Source organism: Electrona antarctica (genome assembly GCF_951216825.1).
Source record: "Electrona antarctica genome assembly, chromosome: 21".
NCBI lineage: Eukaryota > Metazoa > Chordata > Actinopteri > Myctophiformes > Myctophidae > Electrona > Electrona antarctica.
The window spans coordinates 31768622-31791314 of NC_136802.1; the positions used below are offsets into that span (position 1 = coordinate 31768622).

The following is a 22693-nucleotide window of genomic DNA, read 5'->3' on the forward strand; positions in this document are numbered from 1 at the left end:
AAAAATCAGACCTGGCTGAACTGAGTGGTGCTGTACTTGTGGTGAGTGTGTGGCTGCGCAACAGTGACACTTGGTGGTGAAAAAAAACGCTATTTCCGTGCTTAGACAGACACAGATGCATGCATACACACACACACACACACACACACACACACACACACTTGCTGCTTGCATACACATACACATACATATTACATACATATGCATATATGCAAAATATGAAGGTCTATGTATGTACACATGCACACACCTAGTGCATGCGTATTGTAGCACATAATGCAATACAAATGTGCAATGAGCATATTTCAGAGGTGAGTATACTGTTTGTGCACAAAAACACGTGAAAGAAACACACCTTACACGTTCAAAGAAGTAGATGATCTGGATCGTACATAAGTTTGCGGCAAAATTGATTTATTCGTCCGTTGATTATTTATTTGTTGGCAGGCAGCATACGTTTTGTTGTGCCTTACCTGGCCCTGGCCATCTGTTACTCAGACACGGGTAGAATGGAGAGGCATATGTTACAGCCCGAGTTTATAAAAGAGAGTACAGTCACATTCCAGAAAGTTTGCATGAATAATGTATGAAACTTGCTAATGCAGGCACCTATTAGCTCCTGATGCAATTACTGCCAGTAGTGGAGAGAGGGGAAGCCAGGTAGCAGGTGGATGGAGAAATATTTTTTGACTGTGGCAACAAAAGAGAATGAGTTCCAAACTATTCAATTTCCCTTTGCCTCGCCAGATTTAAAAAAAGGTGTGTGTGTGTGTGTGTGTGTGTGTGTGTGTGTGTGTGTGTGTGTGTGTGTGTGTGTGTGTGTGTGTGTGTGTGTGTGTGTGTGTGTGTGTGTGTGTGTGTGTGTGTGTGTGTGTGTGTGTGTGTGTGTGTGTGTGTGTGTGTGTGTGTGTGTGTGTGTGTGTGTGTGTGTCGCCTGACAGTACTGGGAGTTGATTTGCTGCCAAAGCGCCTTTGGGGGAAAATCGATACTGTAAATGACCCATTTATCCACCCCTCCCCCACCCATGTCGTTGACGTGAATGTATATTTATGTCGGAGGCATACGTAGTTTGATTTTCAAAGTCAAATATTATTTAATTGTTGAGGTCGCATCACCGCAAATCCAGGGGAGATTAAAAATGAGGTGGATTGTTTTATGTGCATACTCAAGTACTACTGTGATGAAGTCGGCTCGCCCAGGGCCCAGTTAATGAAATCAAACTTGAAAACCTGGAGCCATGATCAGCAAACGATGGCAGCTGCAGATATGACTCGTGCAAAGCTTAGGACAAAAAAAAGGAACCAAATTTGAGCATAATCATATTTTTTTTTCATTGGGTGGAACAGCAGTTGGCGTGCCTTTGCTACAATGCTGCTTTCATTTCATGTATTCTCAGCCTTGCCAGTGGCAGGGCTCTAAGGATGGCAATGTCTATGCATTCAACACGTTAAGGGGAGGTGGGGCAGCAGTGACTCAAGGGTATAGACCAGGGGTGGGCAACTGGCGGCCCGGGGGCCACATGCGGCCCCCACCTTCACTTAATGTGGCCCTCAGGTTAATGTCAGAATACTGATATAATATTGGTTTCAGCTGTTACAATTCCACAACATGCAAACGTGACCCGCTTTAAATACTACTTGAATTAGTAGCTCATTGCTCAACAAGTTATTAAAGGCATTTGAAATTACATAAAAATGTTAATTTTCAGGATTCCAATTCAAAAATAGCAATTCGAATATAGCAAATAGCTGCGACGCGTTTTGAGCTTGTAGATCAGCTATTTTTGCTACAACAGTAATATATGCCCCTAGGGAGTGAGTGTGGAAATATAGTGGCCCTCTCCATCATCAAAGTTACCCACCCCTGTTATAGACAGTGGCCGGTAGAGCGGCCGGATGGCAAATGAAAGATTCTCAGTTCAATCCTGAGCTCCCCCAGAGTTGTTGTCTAAGTGTCCATCAAGACCAGTGGTTTTCAACCTTTTTCACATCAAGGCCCATAATTTATTCTGCATTTGAGCCACGGACAGAGACAGTACTCAACCCCAGTACTTGAGTAAGAGTAAAAAGTACGTGCTTTTAAATGTATTCAAGAGTAAAAAGTAAATTCAGGCCTGGACTGGCCACTTGACGTACAGGGCATAATGCCTGGTGGGCCACCCAATGAATGGGCCGCTCCATCCATTTTCTGCACATGGAGGGATGTTTTTCAGTATGAAAATGGTATTAGGCCTGGTTTGTTTGTGTGAGCTTCGACAGAGCGAGGCGGTAGAGTATCTATCTATGCCGGTTGTGGTGCGCCTGTCTGTGCCAAATGTCAGGGCTGAAGTTTTTTACCCTGTCCAGCCCTGACACACACACACACACACACACACACACACACACACACAGGTAGCTCACATCATAAAAAAGTCCCCCCATTATGTTGCCTAGAACTGGAGGTCTGAAAAGGTCTTTGACATCACAAAGATGTACATACTTCATAATGTTACTGATTTCTTTCAGACCTCCAGTTCTAGGCAACACAGAATGGGGGGACTTTTTATTCCCCTTTAAGAAAACTATCTGGTGTTAAGATGTATTTAAGTATCAAAAGTAAAAGTATTAAAGACCTTTTCATGGTACAAAGAAACAAAACAGCCAGACATGTTCTCTACTTCTCTTTACTTTCAGAATAGTGCAGCTTTCAAGTACCGGTAGTTCAGCTGTTCAGAGTTTTGAGTGGCTGCTGTCCATTAATCCAAAGAGAGAATTCTCCTTCTAAATCCATTAGCTAGTTTTCCAATTTCTCCATCTCCACTATGATTTTACACAGTATGATTCATTTGTCCTACATTGTCCTGGGCTGAATGAAGGTCTAACTTCATTCATAAGTCTTCTATAAGAGCTTCTGCTCTTATAATTAAGCCGGATGCTTAGGGGGGAAAAATACCTTTCCTTAATACGAACATGTAAGCACTTCACCTGCCTCCAATACTATACTCACAAAGCCACTTCCATGCCAGGGACACAAGCTCAGAACACTGCAATATCTAATGGACCAGAAATTATCCTACGTATATAGAATATCAAAAGGCATGAATGCGGGGGCACGGTGGCACAGTCGGTAGTGCTGTCGCCTCACAGCTGGAAGGTCCCGGGTTCGATTCCCGCTCGGGACGCTGTGGGCGTTTGCGGCGTGTCCTCTCCTCCGCGTCATCAGTGCCCATACCCAAGGCGGGGTTGGCGAAAGGGCCCTTCTGTGTGGAGTTTGCATGTTCTCCCCGTGTCCCCTAGGGTAGGTACCCTCACAAAAAACATGCAGTAATCCTGGTCTCTAAACTGCCTTCCCCTGGCCAGCCGGGGCGCCTGATGGAGGGCAAAGGAACTGGTTGGAATTCTGTATTTAAGTCCGACGTCATTTTGTAGTCCTACGTTACGTCCGGGTCCAAGTGCCACCAGCTGCCGTCCGCTTCTCATTGTAAATAGAATATCTAAACGCGTGAATCTTTTTACATTAACGTTATTTTTCAGAAAGGAAGCCATTGAGGGTTAAAATGGGTCTTAATAATTAATTTATTAGTGAATTAAAAATGCGAAAACGCACCCGACGCAGTACCCCCCACGGCCACAAGGGGGGGGGGGGGGGGGGGGCAATATCTCACAACGTGCTAGTCTATGTAAAGCGCCATTTACCATTTTGATACCAAACAACTGGCTCAATTGCCATGGGATTTGCTGTGCACCTTCATGTTCCTCGGAGGATGGAACCCTACAGCAGGTGTTCCCAACCTGTGGTGCAGGGCCCAATGATGGGCTGGGAGGATATTTATTGCAATAATTGGCAAAACTTTAATGAGACCACATCATGGTCCAATCCTGAATGTTAATTCAACTGAGGTAAAAAAAATAACATATGGACCGTTAAGAACACCCAGGATTTTTCATGTTCTGCGTTATCTGTCTGCATCAGAGACGTGCTGAGTCTCGCCACCCTCCCGTTTGCCACAAATGTCCTGGCAGCTATTAGACGTATCTAGCTGTCTCCTTGTTGCGTGCAACTGGAATAGCAGGTCACATATACATGTGAAAATAAATAATGGATGTTGTGACCGTGACATACTGTATTATTGGTTTGTGGGTGGAGTGGGTGGAGCTGGCCATGCACATTGGGTGGAGCTGGTGGGTGGAGCTGGCCATGCACATGGTGACTGGTTAATTAACTTAATTTATGACCTTCTAGCAGTTAATTTCGTTTTATTAATCACATTTCTTCCATGTAGCCCATGTTTTGTAATGGCATCATGCTATTATGCCCGTGGATATACAGAGTGAACTTAACAATGATACATTAATATGATAATACCTTTTTAAATAATCACAAACATGAATTATGTTTGTTATTTACAGCTAGGTAGAGTAGTGGGGCGAGATGGAAAAGGGGCGAGCGGACCTGTTACCGATCAGTCCGGGCATGTCAGCAGTCTGAAAGTGAAAGCGCCTCACTAAATGATGGTGTAAGAGATACAGAAATGTAGCCTGGCTAATAAGCCAGACCGAATCAGCCGTTGGTAAAAAAAAAATTGCCTGCCGGCGGATTACGGTCTGGAGAGGCTCAATTGTACGCCCATTTCCTACACCAGAGAACTGGTGTGCAATATGGGCAGGCTTTGGTACAGTGACGTTCAATGCTTGAGACCTTTGACTGACCGTAGCTCTGACCAATTGCGTCAAAGAGAAAATGTTTGAACCCGCCCCCCGGGAAACAAGATCCATACACAGCATCTCCAGACTCAAATACCACACGACAGTGTGGTTTGAGTCTGGCTTATTAACCAGGCTAACAGAAATGCACTATACAGCTCTGAAAAAACTGATCAAAGTTCCAGTCTTACATACTATATCAGGTTTGTTGTATTTTAATACTGTTCATGGCTTATTTTGATGAATAAATCATAGTCTGCTAATCCCTCTGTATTCCACCCTTGTTATAAACATTTGAGTGAATTGTTTACATTGTTCTTTATTTATGTAACACCCAGGTATCTAACACAGGTCTCCCACATGGAAAGCCAACATCTTAACCACTAAGGCTAAGGCCAAAGGCAATTGCCCATGGCTCAGGGGAGATATTTTGCAGTTAGATGTGCGTGGGTAGAGAACACATGTCAAACAGCAAAATGTCTTTCTTATCTAACATATAGTGTAGGATACGCTCCAGTCACTGGATCACACTAAACGTTGTAAACACAGAGTTGGGGAAAACAGCCTTTTGTTTTAGTGCCCCAACTACGTGGAATGACCTACAGCTTAACCCATTTTGACCTGAGATCAGATTCTAAAAATGTCTTCTTCTTTCTCGATTTTTCCAAAATAGCAGATCTACAAGCTCGTAGCGCGCCACTCGGTGGCACGCTATGAGCTTGTAGATCTGCTATTTTTCAATGGCTAAAGCATAACATAATGCTAACACCAAAAGGGGTTCCCGCCCAAAATGGGTTAAATTAAAGATCTGCTCTCCCATATACTGTACGGTACTACGGTCAATTTAAATCTTTGATTGCAGACTTACCTGCAACTGTGTCTGCAACTGTTTTTAAACATGTATTAGATCACACGACGAGGAAATGTTGCTGTTCTGTTAATCTGTTTTGTTTTTTAAGTGGTGCAACCACTTCATCACGGAGCTGTGTGTGTCTCTGGCTGCCTGGCTGGGTCTGGCCGAGCACGAAAATAGCATTTGGTTGGTTTTCAAAACCAAGTGTCACTGTTGTGCAGCCTAACACACACATACATATTAACTGTATATGATTTCGGGTGTGGCAGTACAGTACAGTTACAGTACAGTACAGTAGAGGGACCCACTGGGGACACGGTAACTCTGTAATTTCTCAACCATGGCCCCTGGGCAATGGCCCCTGGGCGCGTTCCAGGGGTCTGGATGTTCCGGGGACCCCCACACGGTAACTCTGTCATTTCGCGACCGTTTCGGACGCGGGGCGCCTCGCCGGACCGGGCCGTCACCCTGGCCGCGTTCCTTCCTTGTTTATTTCTTTGAAAATGTTGTATTATGTTGTACTGTATCTCGACGACACTGCAAATGAGCGTAACCTCAATGTCTCTCGAGAATAAATAATGCTCATTGGAAGCCAGTGAAGGGAATGCAAAGGGGAGGGGGGTCGTATGTAGGGCCTAACTGTATGTAAGACCTGACTGTGACGTGCCACAGCATTCTGGAAGAGTCGAAGGGATTTGAATAGGCATGTAGACATACCAGCAAGGAGGGAGTTGGAACTGTTTACAATAACCTCCTTCATGGTCAGTTCAAAGCAAAGTGGTACTGTGTACATTTAGAGTCTTGGGAGAAGTGGGTGTGATCTGGGAACCCTCGATCTCTAACCTCAAGGCAGACACGGTAATGGTTGAGTACCTTGCTTTCAGTAAAGATACATGTGCTTGGTTTTTGTAAGTACGGTAAACCTACAACAGGGGGGGCGGGTGTGCGCAACACCGGCCGATAGGTCTATTTCATTGATACCGGTTTTGCCGACTTGCAAATGAGTGGCCATTTGAAAACAAAGGCGACTTGCCATTCCCATAGTATGGCCATAGAGGTGATGGGCTGCCAATGTATCTTATGTTGATTGTTTTCTTTCTGCATTACAGTTGGGTGCCACCGATATTGTCCCTTATCATTTGACCCATTTAGGCCTGACCTCAAAATTTTAAAAAATCCTTCTAAATCCTCCAGTTTTCTGAAATAAATATTTTCACGATTTTTCAAAAATAGCAGACCTACAAGCTCGTAGCGCGCCACTCTGTGGCGCGCTATGAGCTTGTAGATCTGCTATTTTTCAATAGCTAAATTATAACAATGTTTAAAACACCAAAAGGGGTTCCCGCCCAAAATGGGTTAACTGTCCTTTTGCGCAGATCACGCAAACCTCAGCAAAAAGAAAAGGACAATATCGATGGCCTCCAACTGTACATTGCATTGGCAAAGGCCCGAATGGGCCAATGAACGATAAACTTCTTATGCGTTTAGTAAGTTGTGGTCCCACTATTTTTTAAATTAATGATAAAGTAGGTATGCCTCTAGGGCTTCTACTGGTTTTGCGGTTGCAGCCAATCGCAGTCCTTTTCTGTTGCTCTTCGGGACCGGAAGTTCCAAGGCGGTGGATTTGAATTCGCTAAAAAACGTGGCTTCAACGGCTCTGTATAGAAACCAACGGGTCACGTGATGGTTCCCTGAATTCCCTAAAGTTATGCCATCTTCACAAAATACATGTTTGTTAGTTGTTGTTTTTTCTTTTAGAGGAGGGGAATATGTGTATTGATGAGACAGGATTTCACAACTGTAGTGTCGCCCACTGTGGATACAGAATCTCCAGCACTTAGGAATGTGAGAGGGTGTTCTAGAATCAAAGTGGAAATACAAACGAGTGAGATGAAAGGGGAGAGGCTGAAAGGCAGCCTGATGAATGTGCCTGAGCTCCTCTGCTTTCCTCCACCTCCTCTATTTTTTCTTTCTTTTTTTTTGCCTGAAAATAGACAACAAAATTGTTGTGCTGTTATTTTCCCACCTATTAAAAGTAGAAAGCAAAGCATCTCCTCTTCCGGCCGATGCATATGGCAGGAAAAGAAGGGCTTGGCGCAGAGACTTGATCAATGGCTGGAGAGAGATGGCGCCGTCACAGAATCCCGCCAGGTTTTGCAGTTTTTTCCAGCCACACTAACTCCTTATCCTCCGCCCGGAAGCTGTGCTATGCGCTCAACCTGAATTCTAATTTGGGAGAATGGCCAACATCATTGATTCAACCCATGGAATGGGCAGGGAGCAAGGGTCATGCTGGCTGTTGTGGTGGACATTTTTGTGAAAATTATATTTTTGCCAGCCATGGACATACAAATGAGCAGACAACATAAAGAGCTATAGCCTTAAATGACATGTACAGGTCTGTAACTCTGAGAGTGCACAAGAGACGAGAGACAATGGGGTTGTTGAAAATAAAACGTTAGAGAACCACTGTCCTAGTGGACTCCTAATGTAACTTGTCATAGTATCTATCTTGTATCTAGTATCAGTGTCATACATATTCTGAAGAATACCCAGAGACTGACACTCAGTAATTGGGTCTTATGATCAAAATAAGAACATTATAACATGTTTGGACAGATTGGTGATCCCTGGCAGTCAGTGAACAAGGTGGACCCTCTTGTAAACAAGTGTAATGCTTAATTGGGTCGTCCACTCACAGTTAACAGCCTTTGTATTGAGTTTGTGCTTGAAATGTACTGTAATTCTGCAAACTGTTAATAAAATGTTCGTTCAATCAATCAATCAATCAATCAATCAAGTGTACTACACAAGTGCAGTGAGGACGACTGTCCAATCAGTGTTCCCCATAACCAGTAAGACGCCTAAAGGGCCTTTCAAACGTGAAGCGATACAACGCGCCTATAGTTCATTTTCAATGAGACCTGCGTGATGAGACTGGGGAGCAGTCGCGGTGCGACAACGCAAGCGTATTTACGTGAGCGCTGTCCCGTGAATTTGTTTGCGTGCACGCTCGTTTCATGCACACGCCCGCGACTCACCAGACCTGGATACCGACATAGAAGAGGAAGGATGGTTGCAGAAGGATCAACATATGGAACATAGGTCAGAACAGGTTCTGACATAATTAAATCAATATATGGAGATCTAAGGGTTTGAGGTTTGAGGTCAGATGTAGAGTTGCTGGCCAAAATTGATGACATCAGGGATCTCCATATATGGGCTTGACTGCGACAGTATGTCACATTAGGGTCTCCACATCTCCATCCCTGATGTCACATGATGCCACGAGACCTGGACACTATATGGTGCCCGACACACTGACTGGAAATGTACGATTCCATAGTTAACTGCGACATTCGGTCGTAATAAATAGCTAAAACGCATGGTATCGAATGCATTACACTCGCAACTTTTGTCCCCCTCCCGCTCTCCCCCGATGGCTTTCGAAATACACTGGCTTTTCAAAGTCCCTGTCATTCCTTGGGCTCATCTTCACAGTGGCAACATCTGTGGGGGATGGATCTCGAGCCACTGACAGCCCACAGAACCATTGACCGTTGACTCGCCTTAAGAGGTCCCTGGCTGTGTTTCAGCCCAGTTCCTGAAAATGCCGTGTTATAGCATGCTGGTAATTCTGGTAAAAGCCCTCAATTTAGTCTTTCTTGCGCTGTGTGCCATGGTGAATGTCACAGCTGTTGTTTGCAAGAGACAATTGTAGAATATCCTGCTATGACAAACAACTGGCTTGAAAATGGTACAGAATTGTTCTTTATCACTTAATAATATATGTGTCAGTCTTACTTATGCACTGGCAATTATAATGTTTGTACTTCCTTTTATCTTCTTTTAAGGGCCATAACTATGAAGATAATGTTTTAACCACTGCTCCATTAGACACTGAGGGCTCTGTCCGTGAATTACGCATTTATGATTAATAATAATTACTATAGATTAGGCTTTTATTTGTGGCTGGAGGTGTGCCAGTGGATGTGTTGATGCACTTTCCCTAAAATTGCTATCTTGCCCACACATTTGGGAAAGCATTTATCGTTTTGCCATGCCTTACCCGCCAGCATTAAACCACAATCCGTGAATTACGCATTTAGGAGCTTCCACTAAACGGCATCTTGCGGCCACACTACCCACTATACATTATGCCGACACGTTTATTTGCGGGTGGAGGTGTGTCTGTAGGCGTGTTGATGCGCTTTCTCTATAATTGTTATGTTGCACACACAGGTTTAGGACAACGGAAAGCGCCTCCTCAAACCACCCGCAATGTGAATTCTGTTTGATAAAATAATGCGCTCCTGAGGTGGCAGCACAAAGTCCCTGCTTTATTGGAGTGAGACTGTGTTGGTCGTGGAGTAGACGGGTCTACAAGCTCAACAATAATAATACTTAAACCGAACCGATCCAGCAGTCTAAAGCACTTTTTGCTGTTTTCAAAGGGAAAACAGACGACAACCCCTCGTCACAGATGGCACGTCGATGTGCCGATGCTAGCCGGCACAACCCTTGTGGTCTGCATGCTACGGTCTGCAGTTACAGAGGGAAGCGATTGTGTGACGTATGAATAAAAGCACCCCCCCCCCCTCCCCCCCACCCCCACCCTATCCTAATCTTCCTCCCAATCTCCAGAAAATCAAGATCAGAGCCACTGAACCAAATCTTTGTTTTCTCTGCTCCCCTCAGCGCTCCTGAGGAGCTGAGCTGTCAGCGACGACGGGAGGAGGGATGGAGGGACAGTGGGAGGGAGGGAGGGAGGGAGGGGGAAGGAAGAGAGGATGGACAGACGAGCGGCCATGCTGCCTGTGCTGTCTGAGGATGTTTGTGAAGATGAAGCGATGATGAGAACCGCAGTGGAGGATGAGAAGGGATAAGAAAGAACATCATCGTCTGCAGCCAGATGGTGCCACTGCACAGTAAACGGAGTCCTATGCGTTCCGCTTATACACATTTCCTGTGATTATGAAAAAAAGTAACAAAAGTATCATGGGAGACTATAAACAATATGCGTTAAACAGCAAAACCTCTGCCAGAGGCCCGGTGACGGAAACCAGCTGACGCAGAGGAAATTAAGCAAATGAGTCGGAAAAGGAAAACGTAAAGCTGCATGCTTATACCCTTGACGTGAGACCACCAGAGGAAAAGCCAACCTAGCCTTTTTTTGGTCCATTGATATATTGCACATTAATCATCATTAGACTCAGTCGAACTTTTGTTTAATACAGAAAATCTGGGGTTTGAGTGGCATGATGGGTGTTGGCAGATCAAAATTTGTGACCTATCTATGCGATGCCTTATGAAGTTGCCTTTTTTGCAACTTTTTGAATATATGCTTTCCCTTGGAGAGGAAGATGGGAGAGGATGGCAGAAAATCACCTGATAAGATGTTGAGTGTTTGATGTTTGTTTACTACCATACAGAGATACCCATAATCATATCAGCATATGTCCATATATGGGCATGCTGTAGGTGTGAGGGCCGTATAGCAGCCCGAACTCTTGATGTGAGGGCCGCGTGCATGGTGGCCCAAAACCTTAGTGCTTTAAAACAACAATAAGCCTTGGTAGTATTTGCCATTTATTTGCCAACATGGTTTAATCCATTATCTTACTTTTATAACAAAACTAAAAAGGTTTGCTCATTGAGCACAAATGTCCCCCAGGAGGCATATGCCCTATAATAATACTTGCAGTAACATCAAACTGCATCTCTCTCTCTCACTTACTCACACTCAAATTATATTGACCATATACTTCGATGTGGTTTCTTTTGCATATACAGTCACGTCCACGCGTGGACTATAGTTCTCGTGGACGTGTATACCATAGTCTGGAGGGACTAGTGTACAGTAGTTGTCTTTCACATTGTTCCTTGGCCTGCTGGCAGTGCGAACCAGAACTATGATCTGCATGTATTGTGAGGTTGGCTGTGGACAGACGCACAGAAACACACAGACAGACACATGCAAGATCCTCCACTCTCCTGGTGGATATAATGATTTGCAAAATGCCAGAGAATTTTTTTTCAACTGGAACAGCTCTGTACGCGTTTGAGATTTCTGCCAATTAGTCATGAAAGATATCTAAACTTATCTCTTACCGCAAATGAGGTAGGATGGCTTAGTGGGGAACAGGGCAGCATTCTATAAAACAGTTATAAAAAAAACTGCACTGACTGACTCACTATTTTACAGTTACGCAACTGCAGAGCATTTTGCCCAAGTGGCTACTCTGCTCATCTCACACACAGGAAAAAAGCAATTCACAGTTTGTCATGAAAAGCAGAGAGTCGCTGTGCCGCCTGCTGTTTTTCTCTCTCCCCCCTTTTGCCCAAATCTGTGAGAGATTCTGTCCTCAAGTAGAGGATCCCTGCTGGCAAGGAACACCTATTGTTTACCACCTCAGTGGTCCTCAACAGCAGAGCCACTAACTCAATTACACACACGCGCACACACACACACACACACACACACACACACACACACACACAGTCACACACACACACGTGTGCACACAATACGGTATGTTACATGTGGGATTCATACAATAACTTCAGCTTATCCTAAAGCTAAAGGCGATTACCGCAGAGGTTCGGCATTCAAATGTCAAATGTTGTTTTATTTTTGCAGATGCCATTTTCCTGCAGATTAATTACCGCCACTGGCTTCCTGTGTGTGGCTGAAAAATGTGCATTAACCCATTCAGGCCTGACGTCAAAATTTAAAAAAAAATGTTTTCTAAATCATGACAATTTTCGGAAAGATTTGAGGCACATTTTAACCATTTTTCAAAAATAGCAGACCTACAAGTTCATAGCGCGCCACTCGGTGGCGCGCTATGAGCTTGTAGATCTGCTATTTTTCGATAGCTAAATTATAACGTAATGTTTAAAACACAAAGGGGTTCCCGCACAAAATGGGTTAAACAGTTGAAAACCCATGGAAATTACCACATTCGATGAAAAGGCCATGCTAACCTTTGAGGCGTTATTTATTTTTGTCTTTCTCTCTGAAAAGTTGCTCCTCCTTGACTGAATATTCTTTCCTCTAAAGATTTGACCCGACTGAACACGACAATGTCTCTGGAAGAAAATGACTATAGTGACGGCTTACATAAGCCTTTATTACATGGCCAGCAGCCTCTGTTTGCCCTGGGTGAAGGGAATGATAAAAGGACAGAGTGGATGATGAAACCATATGGCGACTGACCAGTCGGCACAAGTTGTCACAAAGTGTCTTTGTGTGCTGAACTGAGCTGAACTGTGTCCGCTGTGTCAACTTGGCATGACTATGTTAACACCTTGGATGTCCAAGCCGAAGTTCTCCGTCCAAGTTCAAGGTCACGGTCAAGGGCCCAAGCCGGAGATTGATAAACAAGACGGAGATTAATGAAAACAAAACCGTTCGCATCGCTCTAGAGCCTTGGAGCGCTTGTTGCCCGATCCGATGACGTGTCAAAAAGTGACACGTCATCGAAAATCTCCCCTGCCTGTTTAGCTGACGAAAACGAAAATCTTAAAACGATCATAACTCCCGATCTAAATCATCCCGTCTAATTCTGAAAAAAGATCCTGTGTTAGACGGCGCTCAGCGGTCCAGTCGCTAGTCGCGATAGATTTATTATTACCTCCCGTTGTTGTCGATCGACTCTAGAGTGTTGTGGCTATTGTTAGCTGCTACACAGACATGCACACCAGCTTCCGGTGCGCCGGTAAAAGTGGTCCGTGCGCTACAAATGATGGGCACCCTGGATGAAATGGATGAAATAGTTCCGGGCTTCTAAGGTGTTAACTATGTTCTTACTGAAAATTCCATAGATTACGTTTTTGATTAATTGAATCAATGAATAAATAAAATTTCGCAAGAAGGGTATTCTTTGTATATAATAATGAACACATCAATTAACCACAAGTATGGGGTATGTTATACTTCATTGCACAAGGATTTTGTAAAATAGTGAAAATAGATCAGATCTAAAAGCTCACAACAAGGCATTAAAGATTTTTATTTTCACAATTTTAGATTTTTTTCCGCCTACAATAATGACACGCCAAAAATAGGGATAGATTATTACCATAATTATTTAATTGAATTATGCATTATTGATAATTATGATCAATTCCAAAGATTGTAGTTCAGCTGTGGCACCTCTAATGGCCACCAAACATGTGGATGTAGTCTAGCCTGGGTTCCAGCCTGATTCGCTGCGTTCCGCGGTTCTGGAAATGTCACTGCGCTACTCGGTCTGGACAGAGGCAGCTTGACACACATTTCATAACGTCGCCTGTTACGCAGCCACGTTGTTACGTAGCCACGTGGTTGCCGATACGTCATCAGCCAGCGCCACTCTTTACATTTGAATTATTTATTTACCCAGGGAAGTAGCTGAGCACAGGTGCTCATTTTCAGCAACGCCCTGCACATAGAAACAGACAGACAGACAGACAGACAGACAGACATTAAAACCTGGGAGCTGACCAGTACAACCACAGTCTTATACTGTTGGCCACTAAGCAGCTCCATGGGGGAGCAGTTGGGGGTTCAGTGCCTTGCTCAAGGGCACTTCAGCGGTGTTGGGTGAGTGATGACAATCACTTCCCCACCCAGATTTGTCCTGCCCGTCCGGGGAATCGAACCGGCAACCTTTTGGCAACAAGGGCGCTCCTCTAACCCTTAGGCCACCGCTGCCCCATGCTTCTCACTGTTGACAAAAATAGCGCCGTTCAAGAATTGAGAGTAAAAACCTACTGTAAAAAGTAAACGATTCAGTAGTACACTGTCAGATTCAGTAGTACACTGTCAGATTCAGTAGTACACTGTCAGATTCAGTAGTACAACAAAAAACTGATGTGTGGGGTGAGTTTAGTGTTTTTCCTCAACCCGCACCACAGGCCAATCAGAAGCCTCGGCTCCATTTCAGCCTGCATATGTCCCGCCTACCTGTGGAGAATCAACCCGGTCTCCCCCAAATACGGTGAAATAGCACGGATTGGCACACAGCAAATGCGTGCATATGACACTAGATTCCCCGACATTCCGTGGATATGTACTTTATTTCCTCCCCGTTCACTTCTATACGTTTCTCGTCGGTGACGTCACGAGGACAATCCGTGGATATGTACTAGATTTCCTCCCCGTTCACTTCTATACGTTGCTCGTCAGTGACGTCACGTCACGAAAATAAAAAAAATCGATAGGTTTGCAATATTAACAACACTCAATAAAATATATATCACTACTGATGATGTTTGACGACTATTTCTATGTATTTGATGTATGTGTAAATCACTCTGGAAGCTAAATGCTATAATAGTTCAGCCATTGTGCTACTTAGAATAATAATAATACTTCTATATTATTATTATTATTATTATTATTATTATATTAATGATACATTAATAGAAAGCCCAACAATCTGTAGGCCTACATATTTACTGCTTCTATATTATTATTATTATTATTATTATTATTATTATTATTATTATTATTATTATTATTATTATTATTATATTAATGATACATTAATAGAAAGCCCAACAATCTGTAGGCCTACATATTTACTGCTTCTATATTATTATTATTATTATTATTATTATTATTATTATTATTATATTAATGATACATTAATAGAAAGCCCAACAATCTGTAGGCCTACATATTTACTGCTTCTATATTATTATTATTATTATTATTATTATTATTATTATTATATTAATGATACATTAATAGAAAGCCCAACAATCTGTAGGCCTACATATTTACTGCTTCTATATTATTATTATTATTATTATTATTATTATTATTATTATTATTATTATTATTATTATATTAATGATACATTAATAGAAAGCCCAACAATCTGTAGGCCTACATATTTACTGCTTCTATATTATTATTATTATTATTATTATTATTATTATTATTATTATTATTATATTAATGATACATTAATAGAAAGCCCAACAATCTGTAGGCCTACATATTTACTGCTTCTATATTATTATTATTATTATTATTATTATTATTATTATTATTATTATTATTATTATTATTATTATTATTATTATATTAATGATACATTAATAGAAAGCCCAACAATCTGTAGGCCTACATATTTACTGCTTCTATATTATTATTATTATTATTATTATTATTATTATTATTATTATTATTATATTAATGATACATTAATAGAAAGCCCAACAATCTGTAGGCCTACATATTTACTGCTTCTATATTATTATTATTATTATTATTATTATTATTATTATTATTATTATTATTATTATTATATTAATGATACATTAATAGAAAGCCCAACAATCTGTAGGCCTACATATTTACTGCTTCTATATTATTATTATTATTATTATTATTATTATTATTATTATTATTATTATTATTATATTAATGATACATTAATAGAAAGCCCAACAATCTGTAGGCCTACATATTTACTGCTTCTATATTATTATTATTATTATTATTATTATTATTATTATTATTATTATTATTATTATTATATTAATGATACATTAATAGAAAGCCCAACAATCTGTAGGCCTACATATTTACTGCTTCTATATTATTATTATTATTATTATTATTATTATTATTATTATTATTATTGTTGTTATTTCTTGGCTCGCTCCACATGGAACTTCCGGGACGGGGGGGGGGGGGGGGAGTCGCTCCACAATCCACATGCGACTTCCGGAGAACAAGGAGCAGCTTTTCAGGTGTATGTTTAAGGTGAGTTTTTATTATGGATTGCTTTTTTATTAATCTAATGATCTGCCCGTTCACACAGGCAGATTAAACGATGCGGTCTACCATTCGTTGTCAATGGAAGCCAGCGAAATCACGTTGATAGACGGAACGATGCATGTAGCTAACCAAATCAACTCACAACGGTGCATCGTTTTATCTGCCCGTGTGAACGCTCCATTGTTGTTGATGTTGATGTTGTTTACGTTAGGGACCATGTCTCAGATTTGCAATTTATCTTTGTATTTTTTAGCATGCTAGATGACGCTGTAGCCCCGCGGTGGCTATTCAGCAGCTATATGTATTGAATGAGTACTTTTTTCTGCAGTTTGCAGAAAAAGCAAATGAAAATATAGCCCCATATGTGCCCTCTCCCTACGCTCATTCTGTAGCTCGGAGCTACAGAATGAGCGTAGGGAGAGGGCACATATGGGGCTAATGAAAATACAGTTCATTACATGGTATGCTAAGAGGATCACCTCATGTGTTGCTCAAACCCTTACCACAATGCAATACCCCATTTGAAAAGACATGCCAGGGACCCCCATAAGAGAAGTTTTTACAGTTTAATTTCAAGGACCCCCAGTTTGACATGCATTAGTCTACGGACCCCCCATTTAATGGCATTTATATCTCTGGGACCACCAATTTATATTGTAAAATCAATGTTATTTTAACTCTGAGAGTGTACAAATGGAACGGGTCCATTTGGTTCCATTTGTGTAGACTCTGAGTTACAGACCCATAATGGTCCATTTGGTTCCAAACTATAATTTAGCTGGGGACCCCCTGGAACTCCCTCAGGTACCCCTGGGGGTCCACGGACCCCACTTTTGGAACCACTAGGTTAGATAGAGATAGGTATGTAGGTAGTGGTTCTTGGTTTACTATGAATCTAGATTACTATTTCTATGCATGTGGTGTATTAATATTACCTTATGTCAAATTGAGTCATTTGGTCATTGTAATTCAAATCTCATCAAAATTGTAGGAGCCAAAATACATCTTTTTTTTGTATAAATAAATAAGATAGAATAAAGACGACAATTACATTACATAGTTATTTAGGATTACAGTATAATATAGTGTAGTTATGTATGTTAATTCTCTCTCTCTCTCTCTCTTTCTCCCCCACAGTGAAGCTCAAGCACAAAAAGAGTAGGTTATTATATTATAACGTAGTCTACTATACAGATTGGAGAAATGTACATTATATTCATTACAATGTTTAATTAGTGCTGCTTTAAGTAATTGTTTCCCCCCTTTCCCTTAAAATAATAATTGTAGAAATGCCCTCTAACACCAGGACCTGCCACCAATGCAAGGCAAAGATGCCATGTGGCATTCAAACATGCAAAAAGGTAGGTAATATATACAGTACAGTATGCCTTTAGCATATACTGCATTTGAAATAGAATTTGACTACGTTTTAAGAGAACCCTTGTATCTTAATTGTACCTCTTATAGTGCTCTCATCCTTGCTCTCTCTCTCACTTACACAGTGTGGGCAGCTGTTGGGCTTTAAAGAGCGCCACACCAGGAACCTGGTTCTGTTCCGCAAAACCGCTGACCAGTGGGCAGCAAAGACCAAGAAGGCCGGCAATGGCTCAAAAGTCGTGGACCGTGCATTGGAGATGGTAATACATTTTTTTTTCTTTCTATTTTGTATTATTGTATTTTTGGTCTATTGTATTTATTTTGTAGTTTTATACTATGAATGTTTTTGTCTTATTTAGGGACTTGGTTTATTGACTTATGGTGTTTCCCTTCATCCGAATGCTTGTTACATTCAAAATAATTTCTGCCTAAGTCAGAAAGTTGGCCTCATAGCATAAGTGCCTGCGTAACTTTTGGAATATAACAAGCATTCTGATTTGGATATCCGCAGTCTTAGATGGAGAGTGGAAATGTCAATTTGGTCAAAACATGACTAGAAATTGAACCATGTAGCACCTGCACAACCTATGTCTTGTCTTAAGCCCAAACCACACCAAAGGGTTGGGACAAAACCGTTTTTAAGGTCAACCACACCAGTGCAACTCAGGAGTTGCATACTGTAGGTGTGGTTGACCTTTAAAAAACGGTTTTGTCTCTACGGCTTGGAATAAACTCCCATTATACCTAAGACAGGCAGTAGATAGATGGCTTTAAAGTTCAAGAGCAATTTCTTAATACTTGCTTTTAATTGATTTTTAATCCTGTGTTATTCATGTCCTCGATGTTTTGCCTTATTCACTGCCTTTTTTGATATTATTTGAATGTATTTTCATGCTTTTGCTTTTATTTTTTCTTCATTGCTCTGTAAAGCACTTTGAGCTACATGTCATGAAAAGTGCTCCAAATAAAGTTTTATTGTGATATTAGTCTGGCCATGCCAGGCTAAAGCATAAAGGGCTTTTTTCAGTGAACGACACCAGCTGAAATAGCCGTTCATTGGGCTTTGTGACCCTGCCATGACAATGTTTGCTGTTATGCTTTTCATTGCTTTAGGTGGAGAGAATGAAGGCATTGGGGCACGTTCCCTTGCTCCTCTGGGGGAAGCCCACAAAGGGAAAGAATGCCGGCTGGAAAGCCGACATGCACTTTCCCTTTCAGCTTCCCCCAGAGGGGCATGTGTTACTGCGCAAGATGCTGGCCCTTTTTGAGGGATTACTCCAAGGTAGGTTAGAGCACGATATCTATATCCATGACATTGGTCCTGTATTATGTCCAGATGGAGCATATTTAAATGTACTATACCTTTTTTGTTTTTCTGTTTTTGTTCTTTAAAAGCATGCAATTCTGTGAGGGAAGAGGGGAGAGACACGCAGGACATAGGAGAAGGAGAGGAGAGCGAGAGAGTAGAGGAGAGAGAGATGGGGGCAGAGTTGGCAGGGGATGCAGAGGGTGAGGTGGAGGAAGACGTGGGTGATGAGGATGGACAAGTAGGGGATGTAGAAGGTGGAGAGATGGGTGAGGGCGGGAATGAGAGCAGGAAGGAGCAGGAAGAGATGGTGGAGGCAGAGGAAGTTGAGACGGAGAAGAAGGGTGGAGAGATGGAGGAAGACATGGGTGATGAGGATGGACAAGTAGGGGATGTAGAAGGTGGAGAGATGGGTGAGGCCGGAGAAGAGGGCGTGAATGAGAGCAGGAAGGAGCAGGAAGAGATGGTGGAGGCAGAGGAAGTTGAGACGAAGAAGAAGGGTGGAGAGATGGAGGAAGACATGGGTGATGAGGATGGACAAGTAGAGGGTGGAGAGATGGGTGAGGCCAGAGAAGAGGACGGGAAAGAGAGCAGGAAGGAGCAGGAACAGATGGTGGAGGCAAAGGAAGCTTCTTCTTCGGCTGAGCCGCCGAAGAAGAAGAAGAAGAAGAAGGAGGGACCAACTACAAGGTAAGTGACGATACAGAATAGAAGATGCTGAGCAATTGAGTATATGCAGACCGCAGCCATCTTGCCATTAAAGGAGAATACTAGAAGGCTTTCTTACCTTTATTTGTAGTTGTTACGTCCCCACCAAAGAGGTCCAGGTGTTATTTTGTGCAAAAGCGCATTATTGGCTATTTCCCCTACCATAAGCCCTCAATGAATTGCATTGAATTGAATGGGGCTATGGGGTGTTGTGCCAATTCGCTTATTTCCATCGCTCAAAAATCTTTTTTTTTGTATCCTCTTCAGAATGTAAATAGTATCCCAAGTGGCACACTTTACTACTTATTTCGATGGAAATAAGCCAATTTTAGCACAAAAACCCAACCCCCATTGAGGGTTTATGGTAGGGGAAATAGCCAATAATGCACTTTTGCACAAAATAACACCTGGACCTCTTTGGTGGGGACGTAACAACTACAAATAAAGGTAAGAAAGCCTCTAGTATGGAATTCTCCTTTTAAGTTAATTGCAGGTTGCTAACTAGTTGCAATTCCTTGCAGGTGATTATTTATGTGTTGGAGTTTGGAAGCGCTTGTTCGATATCACTCAATGGCCCTGCCCTGCATACCAACTGTTTTGAATTTGCACATAGCCAAATGCAGAAAGCAGCAGGACGTTGCTTTGCTGAAAGCGAGCGCTTCCAAACTCTTATCTCAAGATGGCCACGGTCTGCATAAGTCAATAGAGGTGATCATAACTATGCAGAACAGGTGGGCAATCTTTTGCTCTTGCTCAGCAACTTAAATTTCATTTCAATAGAGGGTATGCGCATGCATAAAGTGAATGGCAGATCGAGTGGCAAAGTGAGTGTAATGCAATCATATAGGACTTTTCTGTTTGCATGTATGGGCTGTCAAGGCCAGAAAGTAGTTTTTTGCTACTCAGTAGGCATTCCCTCATAACTTCTGGGTATGAGGACCAGACCAGAGACTGGAAAGGTGCGTGGTGTTTGAGAACCTGGCTTGCGAGGCAAAGACCACAGGCCTTAATTCCCTTTTTTTCCCCTCCATGTAGCACGCCTGGCCCTGTGGTGACCATCTTGGCCAAGAGGAGTGAGGAGAGTGAGGAGAACGGGGATGATGGTATGAATGACTATTGTTATAATCCTGGATTCCTGTGCATATGTTGCCATTTATATGATTGCACTAATGGTGCTTGCTCAGGGGATACATTGAATCTTGACCTTCTGGTCAAAATCTGTGTCTAGGTGAGACTCCATTACCTTGCACCATAGAGGGTGTCTCTGAATCTGACAAGTCAAATGAACTTGGCAACTTGTGCCTTGGACTTGTGACTGTGATCATGTCTTGCCCAAATTGCATTAAATGCACAATGTATGCACATTTTGTTCAAAAGAGCTGGAAATAAACTGAACTGAACCAGTTTCAAGGCCACGCTTGGGTAAATGGAGAAGCCAGAAGTCTCTGCAGACCCATTTAATTTGTACATCTAATCAGGTTTTTCAATAGGGCCTGAAAAGTGTTCTGTGTCGACTGAATGAGTCTCAGAATTCTAGTATGCTGCTGTCTAACCCCAGCCTCTGAGTTATCATATGTCGGTGTACTTTTTGGAAAACACTGCTCTTGTAATGGCATTCTTTATCTATGTAAAGTGTTTCTTATGTTGTCTACCTGAGTCTACACACATAAACTTGACTGATAAAGAAAGAGAGGTAATATGTGTCACTTCACTTACGGGGTAAGGCAGTGCATGTCAGCAGCGGAGCGGTGTGTTGAATGTGCAAAGAGTAGAAGGCAGGCACTACGTCCTCTGGGTGGAGGCTCAACAGTATGTGAGTGAGTAGGGTATAATACAGAAATTAATTGTGTAACAAATACATTTGAAGTGGTATGGTTTGTGCTTACAGATTGTGACTTTCATAACAACCCCGGGGAACCGTACACGATTGTGTACGTTGACAAAAAGAACCGCACCAGAAAGGTTAGTATCTACTGTATATGAAGTATTTGGAACATGTAGAGTTTGAGCTCTGATATTAAACAAAACAATTACATTTTGGTTGTATGCTGACAGCATTTTAGAAGCTGGGAGTAATTATTTTATTTAATTTGTACTTTATTTTCCTGTTTTCCTTTTACCCAAGGGCAAGAAACAGTCCCTGGTCCATTGGGCCCCATGCCCCAAATGGTAACTTGAACTTTGTTTTCCAGAAAGGGAAATTTCACCTTAATTACGATTCTAAGCATGTGATTTGACATAAAGTTATATATATATATTTTCTGGAAGAAGCATCTACAAATAGGTTATTATTACAAAGCAAGGCAGTTTTATTTGTATAGCACATCTTAACCAATTAATTCAACATGCTTTACACATGGATCAACAAGCAAAGGAAAAACAATTATAAAATAAAAATAACATAACATTACAGATCAAAGAGAGGCAAAGAGAAAGGTTTTTAGTTGTGATTTAACAGACAAGTGGCAGCACACCTGCTGTTTTCTGGGTGTTTGTTCCAGATATGTGGTGTCTAAACACTAATTAATGCTTCCCCACGTTCAAGCAGACCTTTCCTAGCCTGGTAAACCATCCCGGTCACGTGAATTCAGTCTGTCAATCACAGGGACCTGAGCGTCTTCTACGTTTTCACAGAAGACGCGTGAATTCACTGGAGCAGGATGGTTTACCATGCAGGCTGACCTGCATGGGCACCTGAGGTGTCTGGGTGATTCATGTACAAGATCAGACATTTATTTTGTATTTCGTTTAATATACCAGCAGTATTTTGAAATCAATTATTTGACACAGGGTGTCAATTTAAGGATTAAACTCCTTGACAGCCATCGACCCCTTGGTGCTTTATTCGTTTTTTATATTGCATGTGCAGAAATTCACAACAGAGAATATTCTGTACTCTCCAAGCTCAAATTCTACCGGCTGAAGCAAACTACCATAGAGATAAATAGGCTGGCTGTCAAGGAGATGCGGAGTGATATACTACACTTTC

The 22693-nt window shown here is 41.9% G+C and overlaps 1 protein-coding gene across 1 annotated transcript; it reads left to right on the top strand.

Annotated features, from left to right (window-relative positions):
- Positions 1-16233: 16233 nt before the first annotated feature.
- On the top strand, positions 16234-21877 carry LOC306914339 (uncharacterized protein; the record flags this gene model as incomplete). Its single annotated transcript, XM_079491336.1, has 10 exons — positions 16234-16298; positions 17451-17471; positions 17601-17674; positions 17816-17950; positions 18804-18972; positions 19086-19220; positions 19398-19686; positions 20740-20807; positions 21593-21666; positions 21830-21877. Exons 3-10 carry the CDS (start codon positions 17603-17605, stop codon positions 21875-21877), a joined length of 990 nt encoding a protein of 329 aa, XP_079347462.1. The 5' UTR covers positions 16234-16298; positions 17451-17471; positions 17601-17602.
- Positions 21878-22693: the final 816 nt, after the last annotated feature.